This window comes from Lissotriton helveticus, chromosome 8 (genome assembly GCF_964261635.1).
Source record: "Lissotriton helveticus chromosome 8, aLisHel1.1, whole genome shotgun sequence".
NCBI lineage: Eukaryota > Metazoa > Chordata > Amphibia > Caudata > Salamandridae > Lissotriton > Lissotriton helveticus.
Window position 1 is genome coordinate 406,379,219 of NC_136069.1, and position 27,866 is coordinate 406,407,084.

At 42.5% G+C, this 27,866-nt stretch overlaps 1 protein-coding gene across 1 annotated transcript in view; it reads left to right on the forward strand.

Moving 5' to 3' along the window:
- FREM2 (FRAS1 related extracellular matrix 2) overlaps positions 1–27,866 on the forward strand; it is a 635,470-nt gene that overhangs the window by 499,614 nt on the left and 107,990 nt on the right. The window contains exons 14-16 of the mRNA XM_078657234.1: positions 4,706–5,009; positions 19,610–19,741; positions 21,866–22,197. Coding sequence (XP_078513360.1) covers positions 4,706–5,009; positions 19,610–19,741; positions 21,866–22,197 — 768 coding nt within the window. The remainder of the gene's footprint in view (positions 1–4,705; positions 5,010–19,609; positions 19,742–21,865; positions 22,198–27,866) is intronic.

Consider the following 27,866-nt stretch of genomic DNA (forward strand, 5'->3'; position numbering starts at 1 on the left):
AATGTTGTAAGTTTCATTATTGTTTCAAGAAGTCACATTCACCATGCACTTGGCCTTACACTGCGATTTCGAAACATCTGTGGCATGTGTCTGCAAACTACTCTGTTTTTTTAAAAAAATATCTTTTCTTTTTTTAAAAAAATATCCTTTCTTTTTCATTTCTCCTGAACAGGCTTCTTTTACAATCAGGCATGTTTTGTTCATTATAAAAGTCCTGATGATGATCCCATGTATCTTTTCGAGCAATAGGGATCGAAACGTCGACACCCATGAGTGGGTTTATGGTTATGAACATTGACCAATAAGATTGTTTATGTTCCACTCCAGGAGATACTGTGATTGATTCTTTACTTGAATACAGTACCCTGTCTTTGCTCTCGCTCTTTGCCTGATAGACACCCCTTTCACCCTTATGCTATCTTTCTGTTTCCCTCTTTTCATGTACGACACAGGCTTGTGACTTGTGATTACGAATTGATTACTGAATTTGAACATTGTTTCTTTATAAAATAAAATCCTTTCCCGGCTGGGTTTGGAAATTTTATAAACGTGTATAGTTTTCCATTGTGTTTCTATACAACATTTTTGTGTTGATTTCGAAATGAGCTAAGAACCGTTTTGTTCACTATAACGTTATCACATAAACAAAGCATGTTATCAGACATAAATTCAAAACAAAGAGAAAACAATCACCCCTCTTTAATGGTTGCTCTTAATTCATTCATACATAATAATACACATGCAGTGCCACCTTTCATTTCTTAAACACCTTTCAAAAAAGCAACATATCAGAAGCTTACTGTTATAGTGCTTGAAAGAATGAAGGTGTTCTAGGCCCTGCTGGAATTTTAACCTAGAACTGTACGGTCAAGCTCCCAGGCTCCTGCCTGGTTAGACCCCTAGAATCCTCAGTCCCCTAACCTCATAACAGCACACAAAACAATATCAGGATTCCACAACATAATATCAGGATTCCACAACATAATCAGTATGCCTTGTTTAACAGCACACCATTGAAAATAATATCAGGATTACACAGCATATTCTTTTTAAGTTAAAAAAGTAAGTTTATTGAAATAAATCAGTTAATGAACATCACTTCGTACATATAATCAATTAAAGGAGTGGTAATTAAATGAATAGACAAGTGGAAGGTAACAGCAACATATAGTTACATTAGAATAAAAAAGAAAAACATATTGGAGAATAAATAAGTCGAAAGGCGGAAAGAGTCTGGTTCAGATTAAACAGCAATGATACAAAAAAAATATATATATATATAATCAAACAAAAGGAAAGCGTAATGGTGTCTCAAAATGATATCATGTACATAGTATTAAAATGGAATATGAAACAGTTCTAGTACAAAATAAAGGAAGTCAAGGAGGCTTAGCAACTTCTTGGAATGAAATCTGGGGAGTGAAGGATTTTTTCGCACTATTATCTAAGAAATGTGTGACAGAAGCCCATAGGTGTAATCGTTTTGTGGCAAGTGAAATTGGATAGACAAGAGTTGTGACTAATCTATGATTGTGGCAGATAGCATACCACCAGGCAAGATATGATCGTTTGGAGGTGTCTTTCCAATTCTCTGTTATCTGCTGAAAAGCCACAGCTAATAATAAATCAATGATTTGGAATTGTGAATGAGTACTCTGCCAGTCAGGAGACAAGCTACCTAAGAAAATATTAATAAAGGATAAAGGAATTTTGGTTTTGAAGATGGTAATAATTTGAGACCAAACCTGTTGCCAAAAGTGAAAGACATTCGGGCAGACAAATAACATATGTTTCAGGTCGGCAAAATCGTGAGAGCATGACCAACATGAACTTCACCGCATATTCAATTTGCCATGTATGTTTAAAATCACAGCATACAAAACAATGTTAGGATTCAACAACATATTCAATTTACACTAGTAAACATAACAGGCCTCATCAGCCTCTGACATAATAGAACCCTGCATAGTCCCCTCTCTTAAGAAGCATCCTTACGCCTCGCCATGTGCGCTAATCCTACTAACCAAGCTTTCTGTCTGATACTCTGTATCTGTAAGGACCTATTGTTTGAAAATGGAGCACGGCAGAACCATTGTTTTGAAACCAGCATTTCAAAGTGATAAGCAATGTATTACACAAGACATTTCCAGCATGCAAAAACAGCATTCCAGGGACTTTTATGCACCACCTTTTTCACATTGTACACTGTACAGAATCCCTGGCCTCTAAACCATGTTTAAAGCACACTGACACTGGTAACAACAAGCTAATCTTCGAACAGAAGACCTTGTAACATCGAAATAGTCAGACAACAGTCACATCCGATCTTTCTCAGCCCTCATGGCCAAAGGCCCTAGAATCAATTTAAACAAACAACACCCATGCTTAGAGTACGTTTACTGCTGCTCCACGATACCCAGCTCATTGTTAAAAATACAGCAAACCACCATTTTAAAAACAGCTGTCTATTCTACAATGTTCATGATCAGTCGATAACGTTTTTGCTTTTTGCTTTCAGTCACATACAAATGTAAAACAAATACAAATTTATTAACATACATTTTTGACTATAACAAACAGAGACCTTCAACTTAACCAGTTAGTTCAAGGGTATAGTAGCTTTGCAAACTAGCTTGTTCTGCTTACATACAAACTTATCAGGTCAATACAGATTACCTTTGAAGATGTCATAAAGATATACTATATCAAAGTTTTGTATCTCCAGAAAAAGATATTGGGTGTCTGTGTCATTGAGGCCCTTCACAGTCTGCATAGCTGTGATAGCCAGGGCCAAACTTTGCCATCATGTCAGGAGAATCCACGGGTCAATTTCTACAAAAATGTGTTTTACAGCTGCAAACAGGATAGACAGGGATCTCCCAGGGGGGTGTTATAACTACAAGGTCTTAATTATGAGCTCTTTTTTCAACAAAAGGACAGGGGGACCATGCCTCCTAATTTATTCTTGCTTTTTTAACAGTAGGGGATTCCAATACACTGAAACTTGCTGCATACATAACGAGGCCCTGTGGGCTTGGGGAAAGACGGGAGGAGAGCTGAGTTCTGAGTCCCCAGCTTGTCTCTGCAGATTGTGACGGTAGCTTTGCTCAGTTAAACTGTCTTTCACTGTCTCTCTCTCGCTCTCCCTCCCTCTATATCTCTCTCCCTCTTCCTTTTCTGCTTCTCCCTCATTCTTTTTCTCGTTCCCTCGTTTTCTCTCACTCTCACTCTGCCTCTGCTTCTCTCCCTCTCTCTCTCCTCCTCTCTTTCTCTCTCCTTCTATCTCTCTCTCTTCCTCTCTTTCTCTTTCCCTCTCCCTAGACCTCTGCCTCTCTCTTTATCACTCACTCCCTCCCTGTCTCTCTCCCTCTGCCTCTCTCTCTCTCTCTCTCTCTGTCTTTCTCTAGGCATCTCTGTCTCTCTGTCTCTCTTTCTCTCTCTCACTGTCTCTCCCTCACTCTTTCTGTATCTCAAAACCAAACAAGTTGAAGCACCCAAGTGTGTATTTATATCACAAGTATCAGGCACAGTTTGTTGTCATTTGTAAACAAATCTCACCTACCAAAACCATGCATACTAACAGGGTGTACTGCAAGCAGAACATGGCCAGCTTGTTGCACCCCCTGCTCATGAGAATTGTAAGGAAGACTGCTGAGGTGTACCATGAAAGGGCACTAATAGTGTTGTATGTTGCAGTATGCCTCAAGGGGGGATTTTCTTCCTACAGGTGCATTATGCCACACTTGCTCATATAGGGCTGATATAAAACCACATGGGGTGCACTCTTATGGCGTTGTACATTGTAAGGGTTGCATTTCAGCATGTGGTTGCTAAAACCCCTTGGGGCCACGTGACCAGGCAGCCTAAGGTATTGTCACACCCCATGCGACCACCACACAGGTCACGTGGGGTTTGACATCACCTTAGTCACTTGACCACCCCACAGCTCACGTGACTAAGAAGATATCGCCCCCACATGACCACCCCATAGGTCACGTGTCTAAGATGATGTCACACCCCATGAGACCACCCCACAGGTCTGATGACCCACACAGTCATGTGACTCGGATGCGGCTTCACATCTGGAGGAGGTCCCCAGTGGTCTGTAGTCCCAGCCACGGAGGTGACATCATTTTGGGGAGTGGGACAGCTGTCACTTTTAGTTTGATTTAAGGTACTATTTCCTCCTTCTATTGAACATCTTCCATGAAAACATCAATCTTAGCATGCATCACTAAATATGCAGAAGAGATTTCTCTGTATAAAAAAGGAGGAAACTAAAGACCACTTTGTTTACACAGGCGTTTGGACAAGCTACGCTCAGACCCACCGAGCATCGGGATGCGTATCCCTGGTTTCTAGGTTATGTTCCTTTCACAAGCGCTTAGAGACCATTGGTGATTTGGCGCTATATAAATGGCAATTAACATAACATAACATAACACTGAGCTTACAGACCTTGTATCCAAACCAATGTAAAATAGTTGATTTGTGAGTGGTTGAGTGCCACATCTTTTATTGCAGAAGAAAAACCTTGTAAAAAATGTAAGTAATAAAATGTTACATTTTGTGACCACTTATTCCTTTATATTATGCCTAAGAAATAAAGTCATTGGTGTTTTCTTATTTGCTTTTCGGTGTCCATGTTGTAGCACATCACATATGCTTAAGGCTTTCTAATATATTGATGGTTAATTTTCTGCAGGCTTGCAACCCAAAATATCTGGATTATGACAAGACTGGCTCCATATGTGCTAGTGAAAATATTAACGATACACTTACAAGATATCGCTGGCTGGTCAGTGCTCCCACAGGCCCCGATGGGGTGACCACTCCCATGAGAGAGGTGGACTTCAACACATTCTTCACGTCATCCAAGATGATCACGCTGGATTCCATCTACTTCCACGCTGGCTCTCGAGTGCAGTGTGCAGCACGGGCTGTGAATTCCAATGGAAATCAAGGCCTGGAGTTGATGAGCCCTATCGTAATTGTGAGCACTGATCAAGGTAAAGAAGGTCCTTTATTATTTTTTTTTTCATGAAACAAGAAAATGAAGGCAGTTGTGATACACATGGTGCTATAATGTTTGTTAAAATTAGATGTTGAAATTAGGCATCATCAATACATGAATAGTAATAGAAAGTTACAGCACACAAGAAACAGAGCACAGTCCCAATTCAGCCTGGTTGAAAGCAATGTTTGGTGGTACTGATGTCTGACACAGGTAATGTTGTGGGAACCGCTCTTATCTCTATATGTTGTGGACATGTGAATACATTAAAGGCTTCTGGAAAGAGGTTATGCCCCTTATTAATGATATCACTGGCATGCATTTACCCCCTGATCCGCTTATAATTCTACTGATGTATGTAGACAAATGAGGTTTGTACACATGGTTCTCCTCAACTAACTAGTTGACACTTATTGCTGGCAGTTAAATTGACCATAGCGAAAAATGTATTGCTCCAGTGTCAGGTACCAGCTTAATATCAGCTTGCACACATTGTCTGTAAAGTTTGTACAGATAGACAGTTGCCCTCACCAAGATAAGGATACAAGAACTTTCTGGCATGTCAACTTGAAGATATAGTGGCCATTGTTTACTGTAAGTCAAAGTTTGTTTAGGTTGATCTAGCTCTCACAATGGTACAAGTGGTATACAGTTTGCAATTTGGTAACTTAATTAAATAAATCTTCTATGAATGCTGTGTCTCTGTTTGCCAAGTGTTGTTCAGTGTCTTGGCGAGCCCAGTGAAAAATTTGTGTTAGTCTGTACAAGTCTCTCAGGCATAATTTGAATTTGTCATCAGATGGAGGAAGTCTGCATTGTTTACTATCGGTATTAGAAGGGATGGGAAACTGACAACTTGGCAAGTCCTCACTGCTTTATTCCATTGGTGAATAGTGATCTGAGTGGACTGTTATAAGGGTTCCCAGTTTATGTATTTTAGGTGGCTTTCATAGGAGGTCAAGCAGGTGTGCCTTACACAGTTCTTGCTCCAGTTTTCACCAGGACCTGAATCAGGCTGGTGTTACCCAAGACCTGTCTGGAGCCAATTTTGTGAATAAAATATATCTTCCGATTTCAGTGACATCTAAATGTCTCTCATGGGGAGACTGAAAGGTCATTTATCTGGCCACTCTTGTGTTTCTGTATTCCAGATAAAAGGCAATTGCTTTTTCTGTATACTCTTTAACATTGGGGTTAGGAATTTGAGAGGGAGAACTGAAGTCACATGGAGCAATGTAAGCATAAAATTCTTATTGATGAAATTAATCCTTGCGATCCGCAAGCTCTCTAATATGCCTCATTTAGAGGGATCTTGGAACAGGATATCCAACAATGATGGTATGTTGATATACTGTGTCTTGGAAACACATGGAGAATCTCTGCTAAATACTCTATGCCTGATTGGGACAAGTCAAACCCATGTTGTTGCAAGATCTCTTGGCTGTTTTCGTTTTTGATGGTCACTCCCATTCCACTGGATCTCTGATGGCTAACCTTAAATCCCTACACCTCTTTGAATGTCTGGAGTTTTGCTACTAGAGCCAGAACCAATGATGTTGTACAAAAAACACAAACTATCATCCACAAATAGAGTCATTTTTATGTAGTCAATTCACGAATGTGTGACAAAATATCGAGAGACAAAAAATTGAGGTACAAAAATATCGGAGCAATAATATCGATGTCAACAATATCGACATCCTATCTACAACAAGGTAAGTACAAAAATATCGGGAAAAAATATTGATATCAAAAATATCATTTAAAAAAATATCTTTTTTTATAAAAAAAATATGTTAAATAAATTAAATAATACTTAAAAATGTAACAAACATATTTAAAACTATTTTATAATATTTAAAATTAATATACATAATAAAAAAAATAATAAACATATACATATAGGGGCCGATTCCGATCTCGGTCGGAAGGGCACCGAATCGGGTTCGGAGGCTGAATTTCCGTCTGGTATGTACATGGGTCCAGACGTCTGAGTACGATGCGAACATGCGCAAAATCTCCGTCTGAATCGTTTCCGAGTCTGAACCGTTCTGTACGTCTCGGCCGTAAGCTAACCGTGGCGTGCAATGGAGGCGAATTCCGACCGAGCCAGTACGATGCTCGATTCGGACAGCCGGATCGAGTTGGAGCTTCCGGCTCGCAATTGCTCCCGGAGATGGGCTTTTGGGATTCGCATTGGACCCCCTGTTACCCGCAGCCTTACGACTCAGACACAGGGGGAGACCCATGGGTCTCCCCAACATAGGCAGGTACGGTGTGGATGGCACCGAGTACCCACTGTAGGGGGCGCACTTGTCCGCAACGTACCCATTCAGTCAATGGTAGCTCATGTGTGCATCGTACGATCGGCTCCCATTGACTTCTATGGGAGTCCGACCAAAACGAGTCCGACAGCATACGGCCGCATCGTACTCGCTTGGTCGGAGTGCATGAGTCCGGATCGGTCGGAAAACATCCCGGATCCAGCCCTGTCAGAGGGATTTCTAACCAAGATCGGAATCTGACCCATAACATATTATATATATACTTATTTAATCTTCGGTTTTAATAATTATTTTAATAGGTTATAAATAATTAAAAATATTATAAATTACAAATTCAGCTATACACATAAAATATTAACATAAATAAAAATTAAATAATTATGTAAAACAAACTAGAAAAATGTAATTTACTTTTAATATTTTTTTAATTAATTATATACTACATTACCTACAACAATACAAAAAATATTAAATAACAGAGGGAATAAAATACTATTACAACTCCCAAAAAAACAACAGTAAGTAAAATGTTGGATAGCGTAGGGGTAAAAATTACTATTCCCACTCCAAAGAGTGCAAAAGTACGGAAAGTGTTGGGTAGCGTAAGGGTAAAAATTACTATTCCAACTCCAGAGAGTGAAACAGTAGGGAAAGTGTTGGATAGCGTAGGGGTAAAAATTACTATTCCCACTCCAAAGAGTGCAACAGTAGGGAAAGTGTTGGATAGCGTAGGGGTAAACATTACTATTCCAACTCCAGAGAGTGCAACAGTAGGGAAAGGGTTGGATAGCGAAGGGGTAAAAATTACTATTCCCACTCCAACAAGTGCAACAGTAGGGAAAGTGTTGGATAACGTAGGGGTAAGAATTACTATTCCCACTCCAAAGATTGCAACAGTTGGGAAAGTATTGGATAGCGTAGGGGTAAACATTACTATTCCAACTCCAGCGAGTGCAACAGTAGGGAAAGAGTTGGATAGCGTAGGGGTAAATCTTACTATTCCCACTCCAAAGAGTGCACCAGTAGGGAAAGTGTTGGATAGCGTAGGGGTAAAAATTACGATTCCCACTCCAGAGAGTGCAACAGTAGGGAAAGCGTTGGATAGCGTAGGGGTAAAAATTACTATTCCAACTCCAGAGAGTGCAGCAGTAGGAAATGTGTTGGATATCGTAGGGGTAAAAATTACTATTCCAACTCCAAAGAGTGCAACAGTAGGGAACATGTTGGATAGCGTAGCAGTTAAAAATAACATACTTATAAATAAATTAATATTTTAAAATATTAAAAAATTAAAATAAATCTAAACTATTTCCAAATACCAATAAATAATTATTAAAAACATAATTACCAATGAATAATTAAGTAACATTAAATTAATAATAAATACCAATTAATAATAATTAATAATTATTAATTTCCAATTAATAAACATTGAACAACGACTGAAGGAAATGGCCGCGGCTTAGAGGAGCTCAGGAGCCCGCCAGCACAGTTCCAATATCCTGGCACAAATCCTGAAGTCTGAGAGCTGAACCGCAAAACCTCCGACATCCGATAAAAGAACTGCTACGGTGAGACACCCCGTCGAAATCGCGCTAGCTCGGGGGACGGGGATCAGGCCCAGCCCCGAAGAAGAAGCTGGGAGCCACAGTAAACGCCGCAGCCGCACGTAGTGGTGACGCAGGTGGCACGCCATCGTAAGCGCTGCCGGGTTGGGGAATCGGCTGCCGGGTTGGGGAATCGGCCCGACTCGGACGACGCAGTAATGCAGACATAGGGTGGAACCCAAAAGGAAACCGGCTGGAGCAACGGAGGCAGATCGGGAAACACTGCGGGCCCCTTCTGATGCCAAAACAGCACGGTCTCCTGGTACATGAGAGAGGTTGGTGAAGCGCTCTGGACTGGGGCTCCCCGGTGTCCCACGCAAACTAGAGGCAGAACGGAGACCTCAGGGGCACCGGCGAGAGAGGCGCAGGCTCCCATACAGCGAGGCCCTGGTGGTCCACAATCAGTAGAGACAATAAACAGTGATACGCAGGGTGGTGTGAGCACCGGTGCGGTGGCTCCGGTCATACGGCGGGATTGCTAAACAGAGACCCCAGACCCTGTGTGAAGGACGAGGGCCACAGCCAGTGACATGTTATATTGAGCTTTGGGCACAAAACTAACGAGAAGAGCACTGGTCAGCCTGGGCGCCTGACTATTGAACTGCCACAGATTGGTTGAGGCGGACACTGGGTACCAGCCGCCTGGCCCGCAATAGGCACGCACAGCGCCCAACAGAGTCATGAGTACCAGAGGATCAAAGGCAGTCCAAAGTCACCGCTTTGAGAAATATACTGTCATGAAGGATCAGCAAGGGGGACCCATCATGACGGACGGAGCCGCAAAAAACCAGCAGCAGGACACACCTAAGGAGGTTACCCTCAAGGATGTAATGACTACCCTGCTGCAAATGCAGTCATCCATTGGCTCAATTTCCACTGAAGTAAAGCTACTCAGGGTGGGTTTTTCTAAGATGGGATCAAGAGTGACGGAAGTCGAGACCACAACTAAGGCCCTATCGGCAGACACTGCAACGCTGCAGAGACAAGTACACCAGGTGGAACTCGTGCACAAACAGCTAACAGAGAATTTTGATGATCAAGAAGGGCACTCTCGGCGCAATAACATGCGCCTTGTTGGCATTCCGGAAAGTGTCAGGGGTCCAGCCTTAGATCTGTTTTTAGAAGAGCTAGTACAGACACAGCTATGCCTTCGTGGACTCTCTAAATTCTTCATGGTGGAAAGGGCACATAGAGTTCCGGGTGGGTGGCGCAAGCCGGGAGCCCCCCTCGGCCAATCCTTGCAAGAATATTTAACTTCGGAGACAGGGATGCGATCCTACAAGCAGCCAGGACTGACCCCACCTCTCCATGTGGACAATAGTGAGGTGACCCTATACACGGATTACATAGTGGCCGTCTCTGCCCAACGGCAAACTTTCACGGAGGTTAAGAGAGAGCTCCGGAACAGAGAACTTAAATGCGCAATGCTTTATCCCGCCAAGCTCAGAGTCGAGGCAGAGGGAAAGACCTGGTTCTTTGCAACACCCGGAGAGGCGCAGGACTGGCTGGAAGGCTGGAGACAGGCGAAGGGGAGCCAAAGACAGAAAGCGCGCCGGTGGAGGCGTTCCACGCAGGGGGCAGCAGACGAAACGGAGGAAACAGCGACAGCTCTACACGAAGAGCCGTGGAACAGAAGCGACGTAGAGTGAGTGTGGGGACAGAACTATCCTGAACTGCGAGGAGTGACTGAAGCAACGTTACCATATAGAGACACTAACCCCACTCCTTGCACTACGGTGGGGACGGGGAGGACCCTCAAATATGATGATGTAACATTGGGAGGGCTCTGCTCTACCAAGCTCTTTGGGTTGAGTGTGGTGGATGACATGTCCAAAGATGGAAGGACGCGACCCTAGAGGAGGATCCACAATGAAATGCGCACAGCACCTCTACAGACTACAACAACAAAAGGACAGCTGTCAGGGGCAGTGATAAGGCGGGGACCGACTCTCCCCCCTCCCCCCTTCACGCAAGTACACTGTTATGGGACTGAAGCACTCTGCTGAGTTGAGGTGGCGGGTAGTTTTGAATCCACTGGGCAGGGAAGCAGGGAAGGGGGTGGAGGGATGGGATCAGTTTGCAGGGGGGCTTCTAGTTGGGATAGTATCCCCTTTTGTGATGTTACAGCACAGTTGACGGCAGAGCTACGCATGACAAGCAGCAACAGAAGAGTCCAGTTCAGTTGGTCCACTTTCGACCAGAAGGCAAGACAAGAGCCAGGGTGACAGAGACACAGATACACATGCTCACACCGCCCGGGGACAGACGTCTCAGCTCTCAGTAGTTTCCTGGAATGTACATGGGTTGGGAGACAAAATTAAGCGGGGACTGATGCTACAGTACCTGAGGCGAAAGAATCTGGCGGTGGCATCGTTTCAGGAGGCACACCTAAACAGGTGGGGATTTCAGATTGTGGTACATTCGGAATTTACGTCAGGGTCTAGGGGAGTTGGGGTCCTCGTAAATAAACGCTTTCCCCTCATAGTTACCAACACCTATCACGATGACCAGGGACGATTCGCGGCAATCACAGGTCAATGGGACGGTAGATTCTACAATATAGTGTTGGTATATATCCCGCCAACACTGCACCAAACTGCTTTTGTAGACTTGGGGCACTTCCTGCTTGCACTCCTTCATGGAGAACTAATCATTGGAGGTGACTTCAATGCTGTTATGGACGCAACAATAGATAGACAACCCCCAAGAGACGCTAGTGGGACGTCCTATAGGCTACAAGACTTTATGGAGGCACTAGGACTAATAGATGCATGGAGGACTAGCCACCCCCTAGATAGGCAATTTACATTTCACTCTGGGGTCCACAATAGCCTATCCAGAATTGACTACATATTCATGTTAGCCACAGGAATACAGGGCATAACAGACATTCGACATCTGCCTAGAGGCATATCGGACCACTCACCGGTCCTTATTACATATGCACCAGGCCGGGATACCTCCAGGACCGTAGACTGCGCATATCACTAATTCAGGTCACAAAGAATTATTTCGCAGACAATCAGTACTCAGTTCCCTCACAGACAACTGTATGGGAGGCCTATAAGACAGTACTTGGCGGTAGTGCAATCTCCCTCATTACAGGCAAGAAAAGGGAACACCAGAAACACACTGATTGAGTGTTGTTTTCTAGACACTATCTGAGACTAGGTGTGATTCTGGTAATACTGTGTTTACAAGATAAGCAAAGTCTGTTGTCATTGAAATGCTCTGCAAACTGTTCAATAAAAACTGTTTAAAAAATAAAATAAACATTGAACAATAAAATATTTCTTATAACAAAAGCATATTAATTATTAAAAAGTAATGATCAATTAACTAATATCGAACAATTAAATCATTTGTTAAACCAAAAATATTAATTATCAAACGTTAATTGCCAACTAATAATTACTTATTAATATATAAATTAAAAATATCAATAAATATTATTTAGTAATATTTAATTATCAATTAATGATTAGACAACAATAAATTAATTTTCATAACCCAAAAATTATACGTTTTATTAATTACCAATTAATAATTAATATCCAATAAATTAGTTATCAATACCCAACTATAAATGTAATAACTACTTAATTACATATCAATTACTGTACACACTATTCCCCTATAAACGCACAACAAAGATTTGGCCTAACAGCTAGGGCGCTCGACCTCGGAGCTGGGGATCTGGGTTCGAGTCTCGGTAACGACGCCAAAAAAACCTCCTGTGATTCTGGGCAAATTACTTAATCTCCCCGTGCCTAAAAAAAAAAAAAAAGAATGTGTGTCCTCATGTAATGTAACTGGTGCTATGTAAAGCGCTCTGATAACTGATTCGGTTCGGGTCTAGTTCGCGCTATATAAAACTCAGCAAAAATAAATAAAAAATGAAATGATACACTTAACATAATTATCAATTAATCAATTAATTAAAATGAATTACCAATTAATAAAAATTAATTACCAATTAATAATTAACAATAATACAATTAGCAAAAACAATTAATGAAAATAAATTATTACTTAATTACATTTAAATTACTTCCCACCCTATTCCCCTATAAACCCATTACCCACTACAGGACATAATTATCAATTAATTAAAATTAATTACCAATTAATTCAAATTAATTTATAATTACTAAAAATGAATAATTAATTTAGTATAATTAAATTACTTCCCACCCTATTCCCCTATAAACCCACAACGATACTAAAATACAAAATTTACTTAAATTACATTAAAAAATGCATATTAAATACATAATAATATACATAAAATCATATAACAATCGATATTAGTAACATCGATATTACTAACATCGATATTAGTAACATCAATATTACTTATATCGATATTAAAAAAATCGATATTACTTACCTTCGAAATTCTGTCCGTTCGATATTAAAAAATTCGATATTACCTACCTTCGAAATTCTGTCCCTTCGATATTAAAACATCGATATTATTGTAGGGCGATATTAAAATATCGATATTTTGTCTGCCTACCCAATTCACATGTTCAGAGCCTTGATACCTGGGTGAATTTACCTAAAAAGTGTTCCGTAGGTAGAATAAAAACCAAAGAGGACACGTGGCAGTCCCGTCTCATCGTGGCAGTCCAGTCTCATTCCACTGGATAGGATTATTGGCTTTGCCCTTTGTGATCTGACTTTTATCTTGGTTATGGGACTTTTGAAATTGACCTGTATGAGACAGGCCATTCTCACTCCCAAGCCCCATTTCTCTAGAACAGTAAAAGTAAATTCCCAAACTACTGTATCAAATGCCTTTTCTGCATCATGTGAGAGAAAAAGCTGTTGAGTGTCATTATAAGGTAACATATTGTTGTCCCCTGTTTGCTTCTTTTAATGATTTCTGCTTTGTAAGGCGAAACCATAAATCTATAAGCCTGTTCAAGTGGATCTTGTTGAAGATCTTGACATCACAATTTAATAAAGCTATCAGTCTAAGCTATACAGATGGGGATCTTTCCCTGGCTTTGGGATCAGAGTCAGTGTGGATTCCATTATACTGGGTGTCACCAAGAAGGAGTTAAAGACTTTTGCCAGGTGTTGACCCAAGATGTCACAGAATGAAACCCTCTGGTTCTAGAGCCTCAGTTTTCAGAAGGTTCTTTATAGCTTCTCAAACCTCGTCCTTACTATTAGGGTCTTCAAGCCCTTCTTAAAGATCCGGCAGAATCTCTGGAAGATAAAGCCTCATGGTATGGTTTTTAGAGAGATTAATCACAAGGTTTGTTTAGAATAGAGATTAGAATAGTATTGATTCAAGGCACGCAGAACTGTCTTATCGGAGGTATGTTTTTACCTCATCAGCCTCTCTTATGGTTCGCGTATAATTACGAGTTCTGTCCATTTCGATTTTATAGGCCAATAATCTGCTTCTTCCCCTTTTTCATACTATTTTGTTCAGTATTTATATTTACGGTTGTACGGCATTACAGCGCGGGCTTTTACCCCGCATGCCATTACAACGCAGTTTTTACAACGCAAGTCGTTACAACGACTTGCGTTGGGGGGCGCTGGATGGTGGAATAGTTTAATTTTCTATTCCAACTCCAGCCCACGTTGACAGTAGGGAAGGTGTTGGATAGAAAATTAAACTATTCCCTATCCTACAGCGCCCTCCAGCGCAAGTCGTTGTAATGACTTGTGTTGTAATAGCAGCTTTGTAATAGCAGTACGGGGTAATGCCCGCGTTGTTATGGATGTTTCCCATATTTACTAGCCTACATGCTGCTTCATTATGGTGGAGAGCCTCAAGGCCACCCCTGGCCTTATCTAAGTTGCTATACGCCCTTCTAGTGGAAATGTTTTTATGTTTCAATTACAATTTGGATACCTCTGTCTTTAGGTCTGTCTTTAGGTGATTCTCCAATTTCATGAAATTGGTCGTATCATATGGTCAATATGTTCCCCACTCAAGACTCCCTCAGTTGTGTCCAGATTATAGCCTAAGGCATCCCTGCTGTTATTTTTTCAGCTATATAGTTCTCAAGGGCCTTGTGTAAATTACCATTAAGAAGGAGGTCAAGAAATGAAATTTCATGAATTTTCCACAGTCCCTTGTCTGGTTAATCCTAATTGCAGCTTTGCCACGGTGTGATCATCAGAGGATAGGTGTGCCTGTAACCAACATCTCTCAGAGCCACCAAGGACAGTAGGATCAGGAAATTACAGATCCATGAAATGGGATCTATGAGCATTTGAGTAAAATGTATAGTCTCTTTTTCCCGGGTGTGTAGCCACTGCAACTCTATAAGATTAAGGTTGTATGTTCCAGTCCATAACAACTGTGAAATATCTGGCTTTTGCCATGTTATCGAAGACCTGTCTAGGGCCCGATCTAGAGCCATCCTGAAGTTGATACCTATAATTGCATAGAATATCATTTTGATCTTAGTCTAGGGATGTCAGACATTTGTACTTGCTCCTTTCTTGTTTAGTGACTGTACCACCTGGTACACACTGATGTTCAAACTAACAATATCATTCTTTCATCTGCCAATTAGTGCATGATTGGGAAAATAATTTAGTTTCTTATTCATAAGTGGGTCTGTGAGTAACTATGATAAGTGGTGGGGTGTGGTCCTTACAGAGCCCTGGGAGTGTCTAAACACCCTCAAATGTAACAATTGTGAATATTTCAAAATGTCTCTGAAGCTCCATTTTCCCATAAAAATAGAAATGTACTCTGTCAAGGGCATCAGTACTGTATTTCCCAGCATTGGAAGTGGAAGGAAACACTACCAAAATCAGTGGTGTTGTAACTGAAGTGGTTTGTTTGCCTGGAAAAATGTTTTCCATGTGGTTGTAAAAAAAAAAAGAAAAGCAAATAATTCTTCCAAGAAGGCATTACCCTCTCCACAATTATACACTATGCACAGTTGAGCAGGCGGTAACGCATCCACGTGTGACAGAAGGGTGTGTATATGAAACCTTTTTGTCTCAATCCTGTGCATGCATTTATCCCAGTTATGATTTGAATTACTGATCTGAGTAGAAAATGTTAAATGTCAGTTGGCTTTCTAGTCACTAAGGGCCAGATGTAGGTAGGCAAATAGCGGTCGGTAACGGCCGAAATTCGGTCATTTCGGCCGTTACCGACCGGTATTTGGAAAATGAGATGTAGGTGGGCATTTTACTGATTCGGTATTTTAAGGAATCGGTAAATTACCGATTCCTTAAAATACTGAATCGGTAAATTACCGATTTTGCTATGTAGGGAGCACTCAAATGAGTGCTTTTCCCCATTTAGGATTCGTTATTTACCACCAGTTGGTGGTAAATAATGAAAACCTTGGAAAAATATTTTTTTTTGCTTTTCGAACAGTGCCATGTTGTAGAAATACATGCCCTTAGGGCATGTATGTCTGCAACATGTGCACCCATACATAATCGAGGGGTGCAACAGGGTGTCAAAGTGACACCCTGCCACCCTTCAATGTTTCCCCCTTTTACCGAATCGGTAAATACCGATTCGGTAATTGGCATTCATTCCTATGGGCCTCTAGGCCCATAGGAATGAATGGCAATTACCGAATCGGTATTTACCGATTCGGTAATTACCGAAACTTACCGATTCGGTAATTTTTTCAGTAAAATTACCTACATCCCATTTGCCTGTTCTTAAATACCGAATCGTTATGATTCGGTATTTAAGAATCGATAATCTGGGATTACCTACATCGGGCCCCAAGTATTTTATCTCACCCACTTAGTGAAAGCAAGGTAAAAATAAAAAAGATGGAATTCCACCTCAATGCTGTATTCTGGCTTAAAGATAACCCAAACTTACCTTTGGGGGACATTTTTCAGACGTGCTGCAATTGCTATTAAAACACATCAGTAGAATTATGATGGGCAATTAAAAATAATTAGATTACAATACTATGCCTTATGATATATTATTGTCTAAATAATTAGATTGCAATACTATGCCTTACGATATATTATTGGTATAAAAGAGGGCTCGTCCTTAACCCCCCCAGGACAGGTTTTAAAACTGAACAGGAAAACCTAGAATACTTAGTTTATTGTATTGAAACATAATACTTTTCTGGCATTCAGTCTAAAAAATCTTCCACCTTTGTATCATCCAGATATGTTAGATTATGATTATTCTGCTGCTACATGACCTATCATTTTATAGCAAAGAGGGATGTTAGCTCATGTTAATTTAACATACATAGCATGGAATCTCCCTAGGAGGGGTATCTTGGCGCACAGAAAGATTGCAGGCAAAGGAAGCACCAATCAAACAATTCTGTCTTGAGCAGTTTCCTGAATTTCAGGTGGTCAGAGCATGTGCGCATGTGGTAAGGTAACGAGTTCCAATACAGTGGGGCTAAATAGGAAAAAGACCAACCTTCCGTTCGGGACTTTCTGATAAGCAGGACAGTGAGCTAAGCTTTGACACCTGATCTAAGGTGCCTAGCCGGACAGTAAAGCTTTAGCTTCGAAATTAGGTAGCTGGGCCCTTTGCCCAAGAATGCCTTGTGGGTAAGACAACATATTTTAAAAATAGTTATTTTCTTGACAGGCAGCCAGTGTAAAGATCTTATGGTGGGAAAGCTGTAGTGGCAGCACCTGCTCTTTCATGGGCAAGGCTTGGTCCAAACAAATGCCCAAGTTCTTCACAACCCATTTGGGTCTAGGGGCAGAACCTAGTTCTGAAGGCCACCAGTCCGAAGACAAGAGTTGTTGGGCTTACCTGAACAGCATGATTTCAGTTTTTTCTGCATACAACTGAAGGCAGTTATTGCTCATCCAGGTAGCGATCGCAGTCATCCCAGGTAAGAACCATTATTTTACGTTGGCCAGATCTTCGTCAAAGGGGATGACTAACTTTAACCAGGGAGACCACGTAAATGTTGAACAGAGTGGGGTTCAAACATGAGCCCTGTGGAACCTCCTTGTCACTTAACATGGTACATGATCTATTGATGTCCAGAGAGATGGTTTGAGTTCTATTAGTTAAGAAATCAGTGAGCCATTTCGAGGCTTTACCATGGATACCGATCTCTGATAGCCTTTGGAGCAGCCTGTTGTGGGACACCTTATCGAAAGCTGCGGGTAAATCCGGCAGCACTAGCATAGATGGAGTATCGGCATCCAGAGAGTCTTATGCGGTCCGTGACCGCCACCAAGGCTGTCTCTTTACTGTCTGATGACCTGAACCCCGATTGAGATGGGGCCAGGATTTTGTTGTTCGAGGTACTCCGTGAGTTGTGTGTTTATCTATCCCTCCAACACTTTGCCAAGTAGTGGTAGCAGAGAGCTGGGCTGATAGTTTGTAAGATTCTTGGGCGCCTTATTGGCCTTCTTTTGAATGGGCATTACTTGAGCACCTTTACAAGACAAGGGGATTTTCTTCTCTGTTAACTGATAGGTTAAAACAGAAAATATTGCAAGAGTAATCTGTTTGGAAAGTGATGGCTGCAATCCTAGGGAGACAGATGTCGATTGGGGAGTCTGATTAGGCTAATTCCATCGCCCTTTGAATGCTTTCAGACGAGAAAGCCATTAACTCTCCCAACCTATGTGCAGTCTTGGGGGAGAGGGGAATGGGGGGGTTAGTGATTGGCTCTACATTTGTCTTACTGGAAGGATCAGGCAAGTTGCGAAATACTGTACTGATTTTGTCTTCGAAAGAATTTGCAAGAGTAGCTAAGTTCTTTCAAAGCCTTAATGTCGTGGGAGCATGTGCGAGGATTAATAAAATTATTACGTGCTTTGACGAGTTGTCGACCTGGTCAATTTGGTTGGTAATATATGTTTTCCGGGCAACTTTAATATTTGATGATAACTAGCAAGAGCAGATCTGTGAGCCTGTTTATCAGTTGAATTATGCGTTGTGCGCAAATATCTCTGTAGTTTTTTACGAAAACCTTCTCTTCACATAGGACGGTTGTACACCAAGTTTGAGAGGGGTAATGCTATCAAGGATGGTATTTAAGGCTGCATGATACTCCGCTAGTGCTGAGTCGGCTCCCAAGTCCATAGTGGTCATTGAGAACACAAACTCTTTAGCATAGGAGTCAGGGGGGGACTCTCTCCCATTGTCTAGACCAACTTTTCATTTACTATAGTTTATTTTCTGGACTCCTCAGTCTTGGTAATCGGGAAATTAACAAAAGAATGATCAGTCCAGACCAGAGGAAGAGGTGGTTGACAGGTCAGGGTTTCTGAGTTAGTGAAAAGTAAGTCAAGCGATTTCCCACAACATGAGTAAGGCAAGCGATTTCCCACAACATGATCTGGACCCTTGATTTTTTGGCGCAGACCATGTGTTTCTAAGTTGGAAAACGTCAGAATCAAGTATGTGCATGCCAGAGATAGTGTATACATGATGGGCAACCCGGTATTACATTCTTCAGATACTTGAAATTCACATTTCTAGTCTACTGTCAAGTAATCTAATTAAAAATGAGAACTGAAGTCCAAATGAACATTCCTGGGCAAAACGGGTAACGCATTTTACATTATAACTTTAGATTTATGATGAACCTGATTAGACGCCAGTTTAAGTTACCTAATGCTTTTGATAATACTTTCTTTTTGTAATAACTTTTTTCCAAAGCACACCAATTTGGATCACCAGAATTGTTTTGAAAATACTACACTTCTTTTCCAGAACTTAACAATGAGCTATTGTTATTTTTCATTAGGTCTTTGCCAACCAAGGGTACCAGGTGTTGTTGGCGCTGAACCCTTCTCTGCCAAGTTGCGCTACACTGGTCCAGAAGATCCCGACTACCCTAACCTCATCAAGCTGACCGTCACCCTGCCACACATTGATGGTGAGTCCAGATCTCCCCGAGGGCTTAGAAGTAGAGCTTGACAAACGCACTATGTGAGTTTTGCAAAAGCAAGACAAACTGGTACGGGCAGCGTCGTAGCTTTCAGTAGCGCAACAGGTACAGTACGCAGGGATCTTGTGGTCCAAGTGGCCCTCTGCAATGGTGCTTTTGGACTTCTGAAGTATACACGAAGTTCTGGATTTTTGACAGGCAGGTGGTTCACAAGGGTGGTGAAAACAAATTAATTGATATTTGATCAAATAATGTGAATGTGGTCATACTTCGGAATGCGATGGAAACCTCCAATTTTGGAGGAGGTGTAGAGGAAGGCTTTTCTCCACTAGAAACCATGTTTTGCTTGTTTGCACCCGCGTTGTGTGCCCCTGGGGCACATTGGTATTACAGAAGGGGATGCAGATGCTTGTGCGTCCCTTCCTGTAAAACCGATAACGCTGGTGCACTTAAATCGCCAGCGCTGTCTTCAGAGGGTGTTCCATCATTTGCATGGGCGCGTGGCCCCATACAAATGAGGGTATCGTTTTGCCTTTGCGCTCGTGCCATATTACAGACACAGGCTCAGAGGCAAAGAAGCTCTCAGGAGGCCCACTAACAAGGCGCCAACTAAAAGGTGGCACACTGTCAGTGCGCCCCCTGATGGCAGTTCTATGGAGGGGGGTAAGTGGGTCCCATGGACCACTCACCCGTCCCCTTGAAGGCGGGTGCAGTCACTCACTTCATCACCTGCAAGGAGATCTTTATTTCCCCTTCAAAGTGCAGGCGGGTTGCCACCTGCACTGTGAAAACGTGGAGCGGCTTCAAAGCAGCCGCTCGGTTTTTCACAGGAATACGAGTTCCCGACTGGCCAGGGGGGCAGCGCATTCACCATAATGCAGCACATTTGCATTGTTTGCCTTGGGTGCACCTTTTAAAAGGCTTGCCCAGCACAAACAATAAAATTGCACCAATTGCATAATATGGGCCCAGGGACCCTATTACGTAAAGGGTGCAAACAGGGAAAGTGCACCCTATTACAATGAATGCGCTGCCCCCAGGGCAGCCAAAAACTTACACTGCCCTGGGGGGAGGACATTCATGTGTGAAGACGGAGCAGCTTCTTTGAAGCTGCTCCGTTTTTCCACAGTGCAGTTGGCCACCTACCTGCATTTTTAAATGGGATTAGAGATCCCCTTGAAGGTGGGGGCAGCGAGTGACTGCATCTGTCTGCAGGGGGATGTCTGGGGGGTCCATGGAACCCCCTTTCCCCCTTCCAGAGGACCGCAATCAGGGGGCACACTGACAGTGCATCACATTTTAGGTGGTGCGCTGTCAGTGGACCTCCTGAGAGATTCTTTGCCTCTGCGCCCATGTCTATAATGAATGTATGATGATACAACGCGTACCATCACAACGCGGTATGTTACATCGCGGTCTTAACAACGCAAGTCGTTACATCGACTTGCGTTGGAGGGCGCTGGACTTAGGAATAGTGTGAATTTCTAGTCAAACTCCAGTCTACGTACAGTAGGGAAGGTGTTGGAATAGTAATTCACACTATTCCTTAGTCTAGAGCGCCCTCCAGAGCAAGTCGATGTAACGACTTGGGTTGTCAAAACCACGGTGTAACCATACCGCGTTGTAATGGTTGTGTGGTAAAGGATGTTTCCCGTCTATAATACGGTGCGGGTGCAGAGGCAAAGGTATTCCCTAATTTGCATGGGGCCACGCCCCATTCAAATGGGGTAATGTCCCCTTGAGAAAGCGCTGACACTGTATGTGTGCCAGTGCTTTCAGTATTACAGAAGAGGATGCACAAGCGTCTGCACCCCCCTCTGTAATACCAAAGTGCCATGGGGGTACACAAAGCGAGCTCAAATGCCCGTTGCGACCTTGGGGCACTTCTATAATATGGCCCCAGGAATATTACTGGAAATGTTGGTGAATTCCCAAAATTAGTAGATCTGCACCATTTGTAGGAATAATTATGGAGGGCAGGTGTACAACTATTTGTGTGAATTGCCCTCATTGTATGTAAACCATATTAATTAAAATGTCAGTTGTTAAATAAGTGGCTATTCTGGGGTTTCCAGATCAGCAAGAATAATGTGCTGTATGTTTTTCGTACAGGCATGATGCCAGTTGTGTCCACGAGGGAACTGTCCAACTTTGAGCTCACCCTGAGCTCTGATGGGACAAGGGTTGGAAACCACAAGTGTTCCAACTTGTTGGATTACAATGAAGTGAAAACCCGTCATGGTTTCTTGTCCGATGCAACCAAGAACCCCGATGTGATTGGGGAGACCTCCCCCTACCAGTACAGCACGGCGCTTCGGGGAGCAAGTACTCTGCGTTTCTATCGCAATCTGAACCTAGAAGCCTGCCTCTGGGAGTTCACCAGCTACTATGACATGTCAGAGCTGCTCACGGACTGTGGAGGCACCATTGGCACAGATGGACAGGTAACATGTACAAGAAATTTTGTTTTTACTATGTTTTCATTCACTCCTTAAGTTTATAATTGCAAATTTCCACCGAGGACTTTTTTATAGCTGGATGTACGGTATTGTTGTTATTGCAGTCCTCCCTTTAGGCCCATTATATACATTATAGTAGTATATAGGTCAATGTATGTTAATACTTCTTTATTCTTTCTTTTGATCTTTCTTTAGAATTTTTTTATAGCACCATGCATTGCGTAATAGCCACTTCCCAGCATTACACAATATTGGTTGAAAGTTTAATTGACTTCATACATAGAGTACGATCATGCTTTTATTTTGTGATGGGCTCTCAGGCATTGGAGTTGGGAAATTGAAAAACTGAATTTGGTCATGTAAACAAATTTTCATTGACAAATACCAACGAAAACCTTTGAAACTCCACTCTGATAACCTACGCTTTGAAGTTAATACCTTGAAGCTGGAGGAAGAATTAGCTAAAAGACTGGAGCAGCATTATCAGATAATTTACTCTCTTTGGCAACTTATCTATGTAAAATGTCTGGGGGAATGTTAAATAGGTTCAAAGCATATTCCAAACACGAGTACATCTTGGCACGTGTGCAAGTAGGAAACCCACCTCCGATTCAAAGTGCAGCCGGAATAAAGCCTTCCCTTTAATCATTCACGCGTACAAACTCGACCATGTCTTTTCTAGAAAGGTAATCAATCTATAGAACATCAGTCTGGAGAGTATGGCATTAACATTCACATTTTTGATTGAGGAAAGACGTTTTTGCTTCACCATTCATGTTGTTGAGGCGGGTTTTTTTAAAGCATTGACACTATACCCACAGACTTACAGCTTGGTTTAGATTGGTTTCAGTGCAGTAAAATAAGTTTTTGCTTCACCCTCATTTTGTTGAGGCGTTTTTGTAAAGCATTGACACTATACCCACAGACTTACATTTGGTTTGGATTGGTTTCAGTGCAGTAAAAATAAGTTGTTTTTCCACTATCCTTGGTGTTTAAAGGCATACCTGCTAAAAAGGGAAACCATTACTTTTTGTGAATTGTTGTGTGGCATGTCTGCAGCAGCACGAGATGATGTATTTTCTACAGGGCAAATTGCACTGTGTGTGGTAAATGCTGGCCTGGAACACACACACACGTGTGCTATTGTACCTTACCTCACACACTTCCTTCATTGTGCTGTTGTACCTTGGACGGCTAGGCAGAAAGAGTGACAGTTTCAGTAGTCGCTCAGCTTGTGCACATGATAACCTGGGGCATATTATCAAGAACCGCATAAAAATTATCGCCGCTTTAGGTGCAGGAAACTGCCGCTAAAGCGGTGATAATGGGCTTAATAATATGCCCTTGTGAATTCCCATAGAAGCCGATTTTCACACCAGAACATGGGCTTCAATGGGAATTCACAAGGGCATATTATCATGCCCATTATCGTCGATTTAGCGGCAGTTTCCTGCCGATAAAACGGCGATAATTTTAACGCTGTGAATCTACTGATGGAGATCGCTGGCAGTCCATTTTGCAGGGTTTATACAATAGCTTCTACAAGACATCCACAGGGTCGTTTGAGCAGAAGGGTGTCGTTTATATATGTTATTTTTAATCTCCCACGATACACCGATCAGGTTAATTCCACAGAGGCAACCAAGTTCTTCCCTTAATGTGTCCTGGCCCATGGTTTGATGGATATGCCAAGCACAACTCCTTCAGAGATTTGAAAAGTTGTGAGTGCAGGGCAACAATATTTCAAACAACAATGCAGTTAAGAGAAGATAAAGTATAAGCATAGGTTTTACCTGGAAATCATAAAAATTAAAAGTAAGAGTTAGAAGGTAATAATTAGGTTCAAGCATTTCCAATAATTGCCATTGTGGCCACCCAATAAAATGGCTACCAAAGGACCAAATGTTAACCTTCAGTATGGATTAGAAGTTAGTTAGGCCTGTCAAGGCTGTGTTTGAGCCTGAAAACGCTTTGATATCTTCAGGTAGACAGAACAGAATCAGGAGAGCTCTCACTCAAGAGTGAAAATTTGAAAACAAATGTTTAGGCAGGAAAAGGTGCCTTTCCGCATCTGGTACCCGATGTGCAGTCACCTCATGCTCCTGATTCTTACTCAATGTCTATCTTTGCAAATTGTACACATCTTAAAGTTTCAGTGCTTGATGCTGAGGTAGAATATGAGGTATCAAAAAAAAAGGTAACCCAATGATAAATGGCTAAGACTCACTTATAAACAAAATGTTCCTTAGGTCTAATCAGGTCGACCTGTTTCACGCCTGTGTGGTCCCTAGTGGATTCTTAGGCATTTCGTCAGGACTGTGGGTGTTTTTTTTTGTCTTGAAAAAATAGTGATGGTACAGGGGTTTGGGAAAGAAGCACACAGTACATCCTGTAATATTACCCTGATTCAGGTATGTGGTCAGGGAGGCTCTGCACTCTATCGGTATCGACTACCTCAGTATGTGAATCCAACCCCAAGTATTGTTCAGGGTGGTCTCCGCGGCGGTGGCAGTGGCTCAAGAGGTTACATTGACCTCCTGTGATTACGCATTGCTATCTGGCCTCAGCCTAATTCACCACTTATCACCTCTATTTCACACGGAAATTACAAAAAAGGGACACACCCTCCTCAATGACAGCAGGGTTTACTGTTCCTTTTCACCTGTTATTAACTATACCGTACGGACCCAAGAATAAATACATTGGCAGGTACCGGCACAGTATTTTTAACCCACTTGCACCAATCCCCACACAACCACACTCACCACTGTGGCGTTCCTCCGAAAAGATCTCCACCAAAGAGCCCTCTCGTGGGGCCCGTGGGGGACTGCAGCGCCACCCCACGAGGAGCAAACACCCAAAGACGAAGCATGACACACGCAACAGTGTGTGAGGGCAACTCTCCAAATAGGAGGAATTTCCCTTCTGTATCCAACCTTTACCCTCTCACGTAGATAGGCACCTCTTTACCTATACCTCAAGCTGCTGATTGGGCTGGCATTCTTTATTAGGAAGAGTGACCCTCCAGTGATTTACACATCAATGACACTTACCCATTACTGGCCGCACCCGGTTGCTGGTGAATTGCTGAGGGCCCTGGGGGTGCTCCTCGGAGACTACGTGTGGCTGCGGGCTGACTGCCCAGGGAAACCCTGTTCACTAGCATAGGTGCGGAGGCCTCGGCACGGTCCTGCCTTGGGAGGATGCCAGCAGCAAGAAGCCCTGATCGCTTGGAACGGCAGGGGTTCACAGCAGAGAGTTCAGCCGGTTTGCCGCACATGGCAACAGTGCACCACATAGGCCGACTCCCCTGAGGGCCCAATCACGGGAGCCATCGGCATTTGGTGAGTGGAGCTTGGACTCCAACTGGGCCTGCGCTGGTGAGTTGCCTGTGACTTGGACCGCGGGGCAGAACATTGCCTCTGGGTGGCCTGAGGCACTGTGATGGCCGATGCTGTTGAGGAGACTGAGCAGTCTACGCCTGGGAGCACAGTCATCGCCTAGCAGTGGGCGTTAGAGACTGGGGCATATCCTGCGCCTGTGATTTATGAAAGGCTGCGCTGAAAGTGAGCGTGAGGCATAACGCCAAGAAACAATGCCCTTGCTCTCCCTGAGCCCGCATAGGAGGCATATGCTGTACTACTACGACGGTGCTGGCCTGGTGGACTGGGCTAAACCGACTTAATGGGTATGCAGCATCATTATGATTAGGGTGACATGGGGGACCTGACAGTACCTGCAGCAAGGAGACAGTGGATGTCTCGGGGTCACTCCTACTGTACAGCCTGCACTGTTGATTTCTGAGTATACTCTGCTGTACCTATGTCTGCTGTGCGGACTATGCATAGACCACAAACCTGGCCTGTCGGGACCCTCAGAGCCAGGAGGGTGCCTGTTGCCTGGACAATTAGAATACAGGAGTGGGAGTGGAGGGCTTGTACGAGGCCCTGGAGATAGTGACTGCAGTTTCTGGCTGAGGGCGGCAGATCTCAACTGTCCGATTCTCTTGTGTGCCCTTGAAAATTGTGGTGAATAGGAAGCATCACCGCACAATGAGATGAGACAGCGTTGACTGATGGAGGTCCACATGTGAACGGATGAGACAAATCTACGCAGATAGGAACTGGAAAAACCGTGTCATTGACAATATGAAAAGACAAGGCGGTGAAACCAACTCCAGCCAATGCAATTGATGGACGCACTCGCCTGGCGCCCAACCCACAGATGCACCAATTTAGGGGCCCATAGCTGCGAAACTCCTAGCGGCAATGTAGGGCTCTCATGTTTCACATGTTTAAATACATTGGTCAAAACCACATCGATGTATTGGTTCAAGACTATCCTAAAGGGAATAGATGTGCATATTTGGTACAACTATACTAACTGGTAATGATTTGTAGAAAACCACCTAGGTGGTATTCTACAAATCATTACCAGTGATGGCATATATAGCTTTACATTTTTTATGGTGAATTGTGTAACAACTATCCGGATTATGATGAACGCAATGTATTGTTTGAATAATCGATTGTATATGAGTTAGTATAGTTGTACCAAATATGAACATATATTCCCTTTAGGATAGTCTTGAACCAATACATAGATGTGGTTTTGACCAATGTATTTAAATTGTTGAAATGAATACTTATTTAAGCTTTGAAACTAATTGTGTATAAATAAGAGAGAATTTTTTTTGAATACATATGTATCTTTTTCTACCCACAAAAACCAACAAAAAGAATCATAAAATCAAAAATATTTTTTTTTAATTTGCGTTCTAATGTGTTATATATTGTGGTGTATCTAGACTTTTTACGACTTTGACAGTAAATCAGCACTGAGCCCAGTGCACAAACCTTTCCAATGGGGGGATGATTAATGCCATATTTCAACTAGCAAATTTTAATTTACTACACACCAAATATTTGACACTGCTAAGCATACACAAAAGGTACATAACCAGATCACCAAACTGCCCTAAAGGCCTAGACCCAGACCCCATTTTTATAAATATAATGTGGGCATATCAAGCAATAACAGATTATTGGAGAGGTTGTGCAGCCCTTGCACACTGTAACTGATATAAAATTAGAGGTACTGGTTGGGATGTGTACTGAGCATCCTACCAAAACCTAAAACAGGAAAATGCAACTAACATTTGCAACACTAAGACTACTGTTGGCTAAGTGTGCATAGCAATCTGTTTGAGATCTAGTAGAAAGCCACTAAGAAGTCCCGGGAAATGGACATGAAGGAATTGGCCCTGGTGGAAGAGATAAGAATGAGAGACATTAGAACTGATGAGAAGGTGTCTTATGATTTTGTGGACTCAGCAAAAATGTTGTTGCACTCGTTTAATACACGGGCAAGAGACAAACAAGATCTGAAGACAGTAACTCATAGTATTGGGACTCCAAAGAGGTGCTCAGATATGTGACCGTGGACCCCAGTAAGAATGGAGAATAAATACACGTGGTCCTCATGGTGCACACTAGAGGGAGCCCTTGGAGGAGGGGGGCCGATGTGTGGGAGATGCGAATTGAAGAGGTCCTTTGGAACCGTTCCCCTTTGTGAACGTTAAGAAAACATATGTTGGGGAGTAGGCAGTGGCGCAGAAGACCACTTCCAACTCTCAAGCAAGCTTTTGTAAAACA